General features: G+C 43.0%; 1 protein-coding gene across 2 annotated transcripts in view; it reads left to right on the top strand.

The window, feature by feature from the left end:
* Nucleotides 1-1,732: 1,732 nt before the first annotated feature.
* LOC126412215 (cytochrome P450 4C1-like) overlaps nt 1,733-6,000 on the top strand; it is a 98,918-nt gene continuing 94,650 nt past the window's right edge. For both annotated transcript variants that reach the window (XM_050081701.1, XM_050081700.1), the window contains exon 1: nt 1,733-1,910. In XM_050081701.1, the coding sequence (XP_049937658.1) occupies nt 1,739-1,910 (172 nt within the window). In that variant the 5' untranslated portion in view covers nt 1,733-1,738. The remainder of the gene's footprint in view (nt 1,911-6,000) is intronic.

Below are 6,000 nucleotides of genomic sequence, written 5' to 3'. Positions count from 1 at the left end.
ATACAAAGAAATATTTATTAGGTGATAAAAGTCGCTACGGGAATATCTCCACAAGAACGCAAAAAGCACGATTAAAGAAGGTTCGGGCTCCAGCTACGAGTATCGCTTTTTGGTCAGAAGTACATTCGGAAAAGACAAGGCATATAATTATGGCCTTAATTACCGTGGGGCAATGGCCTTGCCGCGGTGGATACACCGGTTCCTGTCAGATCTCCGAAGTAAAGCGCTGTCGGGCGTGGCCGTTACTTGGATGGGTGACCATCCGAGCCGCCAAGTGCTGTTGCAATTTTTCGGGGTGCACTCAGCCTCGTGATGCCAATTGAGGAGCTACTCGACCGAATAGCTGCGGCAGCATGTCATTCTTAATGGAGAAAAGTCTTCCGAAGTAAGAGTGATTTCAGGTGTGCCGCAGGGGAGTGTCATAAGACAGTTGCTATTCACAATATACATAAATGACCTTGAGGATGACATCGGAAGTTCACTGAGGCTTTTTACAGATGATGCTGTGGAGTATCGAGAGGTTGTAACAATGGAAAATTGTACTGAAATGCAGGAGGATCTGCAGCGAATTGACACATGGTGCAGGGAATGGCAATTGAATCTCTATGTAGACAAGTGTAATGTGCTGCGAATACATAGAAATATAGATCCCTTATCATTTAGCTACAAAATAGCAGGTCAGCAATTGGAAGCAGTTAATTCCATAAATTATCTGGGAGTACGCATTAGGAGTGATTTAAAATGGAATGATCATATAAAGTTGATCGTCGGTAAAGCAGATGCCAGACTGAGATTCATTGGAAGAATCCTAAGGAAATACAATCCGAAAACAAAGGAAGTAGGTAACAGTACGCTTGTTCGCCCACTGCTTGAATACTGCTCAGCAGTGTGGGATCCGTACCAGATAGGGTTGATAGAAGAGACAGAGAAGATCCAACGGAGAGCAGCGCGCTTCGTTACAGGATCATTTAGTAATCGCGAAAGCGTTACGGAGATGATAGATAAACTCCAGTGGAAGACTCTGCAGGAGAGACGCTCAGTAGTTCGGTACGGGCTTTGGTTAAAGTTTCGAGAACATACCTTCACCGAAGAGTCAAGCAGTATATTGCTCCCTAATACGTATATCTCGCGAAGAGACCATGAGGATAAAATCAGAGAGATTAGAGCCCACACAGAAGCATACCGACAATCCTTCTTTCCACGAACAATACGAGACTACAATAGAAGGGAGAACCGATAGAGGTACTGAGGGTACCCTCCGCCACACACCGTCAGGTGGCTTGCGGAGTATGAATGTAGATATAGATGTAGATGTAGAGTGAGAGGTCATGACGCTAACCACTGTGTCACCATTTCGACTGACCTTATTTCGTACTAAAAGACATTTGAAGAACGTCGAAAATTTTGACCATCGTTCTTTCAGAAACGGTCAAATATCTACGGACAAGCCGAGCGAAGTTTCTGGGAAATGGGGTTATGGTACTTGCCGTGTTCTGCTCGTCAGTCCTTTCCGGACCAGGCTACCTGACCTTTTATTGATGCTTTTAACCTTCTCCACAACTCTTGAAAACATCATCACGGTATCACCCTGTATAGGACAATAACCGCGCACTGGTCCCGCCGCGGTTGTCGGTGTTCGCGCTAGGCGGACCTGTGATAAGGAAGAGGGGGGGGGGGGGGGGGAAGATATGTAGGCTGCGTGAGAGCCGCGCCATTGTCTGTCTGGACGCTGCTCGCGATGGATGCGCAGGATCTGCTGGTTGCCGGAGTAGCCGTGGCGCTGCTGGTGGCACTGGTACAGCATGTGTCACGCAACTGGCGGCTCTGGAGGAGCGTGGGCTGCCTTCCGGGTCCTCCTGCCCTGCCCATCGTAGGGACCGCCTGGCTCTTCGTCGTCACTAAGCGCGAAGGTCAGTCACCCGCAGCACTGGCGTTTGCGCCATCCACCAGACGCTGGTGACCTTATAACTGCAAAACTACTTGAGACTTTTTGTGATCATCAGTCTCCTGACCGGTCTGATGTGGCCACTGCGAATTCCTGTCCTTAATTGCCTTCATCTCAGAGTACCACTTGCGCCCGACGTCCTCAGTAACTTGTTGGATGTACTCCAATCTCTATTTTTCTTTACAGCTTTTATCCTGTGCAGCTCCCTCTAGTACTATGGAGGTTATATGTTTAAGAAGTGTCCTATCAATCGTCTTCTTGTCAATGTTTTCCATACGTTACTACCTCGTGGACTCTGCGGAGAACTCCTTATTCCTTATCTTATCAACCCACATAAATTTCAATATCCTTCTATGTAACACCACATCTCAAAAGCTTCGATTCTTATATATATATATATATATATATATATATATATATATATATATATATATATATATATAATTTTTTTTTTTGATCGGAATGGACAGTGTCTTGAAAGGAGGGTATAAGATGATCATCAACAAAAGCAAAACAAGGATAATGGAATGTAGTCGAATTAAGTCGGTTGATGCTGAGGGAATTAGATTAGCGCATGAGACACTTAAAGTAGTAAAGGAGTTTTGCTATTTGGGGAGCAAAATAACTGATGGTGGTCGAAGTAGAGAGGATATAAAATGTAGACTGGCAACGGCAAGGAAAGCGTTTCTGAAGAAGAGAAATTTGTTAACATCGAGTATTGATGTAAGTGTTAGGAAGACGTTTCTGAAGGTATTCGTATGGAACTGAAACGTGGACGATAAATAGCTTAGACAAGAAGAGAATAGAAGCTTTCGAAATGTGGTGCTAGAGAAGAATGGTGAAGATTAGATGGGTAGATCACATAACTAATGAGGAGGTACTGAATAGAATTGGGGAGAAGAGGAGTTTGTGGCACAACTTGACTAGAAGAAGGGATCGGTTGGTAGGACATATTCTGAGGAATCGAGGGATCACCAATTAAGTACTGGAGGGCAGCGTGGTGGGTAAAAATCGTAGAGGGAGACCAAGACATGAGTACACTAAGCAGAGCCGGCCGCGGTGGTCTAGCGGTTCTAGGCGCTCAGTCCGGAACCGCGCGACTGCTACGGTCGCAGGTTCGAATCCTGCCTCGGGCATGGATGTGTGTTATGTCCTTAGGTTAGTTAGGTTTAAGTAGTTCTAAGTTCTAGGGGACTGATGACCACAGACGTTCAGTCCCATAGTGCTCAGAGCCATTTGAACCATTTTTTACACTAAGCAGATTCAGAACGATGTAGGCTGCAGTAGGTACTGAGAGATGAAGAAGCTTGCACAGGATAGAGTAGCGTGGAGAGCTGCATCAAACCAGTCTCAAGCTGAAGACCACAACAACAACAACAACAACATTTTTCTCAACGCCCATGATTCACTTCCGTACAATGCATAGCTTCACCCTTAAGAATCTCACAAGGGTCATCCTCAGATTTCATTCTAGTAGACTTATTTTGGCCAAGAATGGCCTCTTTGATCGTGTAACCTACTTTTTATGTTCTCCTTGCTTCGTCTGGCATGTGTCATTTTGTTTCCAGAGTAGCAGAATTCCCTAACTTCGTCTCCTTCGTAGTCACCTATTTTGATTTTAAGCTCATCGCTTCTCTCACTTCTGCTACTCCTCATGGCTTTCGTCTTCCTTCGATTCATTGTCATTAAATTCAACAGTTTCTGCGGTACCTACTCGCTTTCACCGAGGATTGAACTGTCATCGGCGAATCTTATTACTCACAGCCTTTCACCCTGAATTTCAGTTCCACTCTTGACTCTTCATTTTATTTCCGTCATTGCTTTTTAGTTTTCATTAAATATTGCTTCTGTTGCTCATCGCAACGACAGAAATTCCTCTCTGGTGTCTTTACTTTTCTGAAAGCCAAAGAAGTCGTCATCTAAGAACTCCTGATTTTTCTTTTGCATCCTTCTGTATGTTATTCTTGTCAATAACTTGGACGCATGGGACGTTAAGCTGATTATGCAACAGATCTAGAATTTGTCTGTCCTTGCTACCTTCGGGACTGTGTGGATGACATTGTACCGACGGGTTGATGCCATGTCTCCGGTCTTACAGATTCTGCACAACAACCTCAACAGTCGTTTGTTTGCCACTTCCCCTATGACTTTAGAAATATCTATAAAACATTGTCTATGCCCTCTGTCTTATTTCATCGAAAGGGTTTCAAAGATGTGCTAAACTTTCACTCTAACATTGGATTCCCTGTTCCCACACCGACTCGCCTTTCCTCTTCTATCACGGCATCAGACTCCTTATTTCCCTCAAGGAGGCATCCGATGTACTCTTTCCACCTACCCGCGCTCTCCTCTGCGTTTCACAGTGGAATGCTCATTACACTATTAATGATGACGTCCTTGATTTAATTTTAACGAAGGTTCTTTTGACTTTTCTACATGCTGAATCAGTCCTCCCGATGACCATTTCTATCAGATTTTTCCTGCAATTATTTCAGCTTGGCTTCTGTAAACCTCCTATTTATTTCATTCATAAGTGTCCTTGCCTTCTCCTGAACATTTTTGTGCTTTCTACTTTCGTAGACGAATTGATGCATTTCTTCTGTTCCTAAGGGTTCTTCGCTGCTACTTTCCATACAACGACGTTCTTCTGTCCAACTCCTGAGATACCCTTTTTATGGATTGTCATTTCTCTGCAACTGAACTTCCTGTTGTGGTAATGATTAATGAGGCCATTTATGCACCTAACATACTTTTTCCCTCTTCAATTTCAATATTCTTTTATAAAAACGTAAATGAAAGTCAAGTAACTTGAAAGCCTCCTAAAACGTCTGTGACGTCACTGGCTAACTCGCTGCTCCTACGGTCATAAAGCTAATTCAGAGTGATGTCTTGTTTTGGAATTTACTTTTCGGAAATGGTGTATAGTACCACACTGAGCGAATACATCCATAAAAGATCCTTAACATTTTTTTGAGAGATCGCGAGAATGAGAAGATGCGTAAAATGTGGTTGTACTGTACCGGAAAATTGCCACCACGTCGACGAACAAGATCACTAACCTAATTAAAAGCGTGTTTCACTGTTGAAGTTAACCTTAATTTACTTCCGAGATCTGCTTTCACACTGTTACAAGAAAGGATACCGTCATTTGATGAAATTAATCTCTTCGAGAAAATTGTCGTTTTACCCTTCTTCACATAAGTTCTTCGATAGTTCAGGTTTTGGAGTGGTAGACCGCTGAATTTTACAAGGTGATTTCCATAGACAGCTGGTTCGAATCCAACCCGAAGGAATATTTTAACTTATTCGTAAAGCGATCAACAGGCCTCTCATATGAAAATCAAATCACAATTACAAAATTTCACCGCACCGATCAGAAACAGAATATTATTGTGTATTCCTTGCTGTTTACATGTCCTCTCATTTGCAATTGCTGTTCACATAAGTCACATTCGAAAACATATTTTGTAATTAACGTGACCACACACATTTTAGTTTGTTAGAAACAATGTTTTTTTTATCTTCGTCCTTTCCAACTAGGATCCCTATTGTTCAAATAAGGAAGTTTTATGAGCTTACATAACAACGAAGGAAATCTCCTCCGGACACTGGCGTTAGTTTACACTGCTAAAAAAAAATGGTTCAAATGGCTCTGAGCACTATGGGACTTAACTTCTGAGGTCATCAGTCCCCTAGAACTTAGAACTTCTTAAACCTAACTAACCTAAGGACATCACACACATCCATGCCCGAAGCAGGATTCGAACCTGTGACCGTAGTGGTCGCGCGGTTCCAGACTGACGTGCCTAGAACCGCTCGGCCAATCCGGCCGGCTACACTGCTAAACATTACAGACATTACGACTGTGTTACCTGCATGTTGTACAAGTTTTATATCTCTCCGCATAGAAAACCTTATCCTCATAGACCTCATTGTACTGTGTGCTTATGGTGATATCTCCAATACTAGTGATGCTTTCCAAAAAATGATTTTGTTTTTTCGCAAAGTAAATGCATTTATCCTCTTTGTCCATTTCTCAGACTAAGATTAATGTG

This window comes from Schistocerca serialis, chromosome 7, assembly GCF_023864345.2.
Source record: "Schistocerca serialis cubense isolate TAMUIC-IGC-003099 chromosome 7, iqSchSeri2.2, whole genome shotgun sequence".
Taxonomy (NCBI): Eukaryota; Metazoa; Arthropoda; class Insecta; order Orthoptera; family Acrididae; genus Schistocerca; species Schistocerca serialis.
Note: the sequence above shows the minus strand (reverse complement) of the source record. Positions and strands in the feature narration are given on the sequence as shown.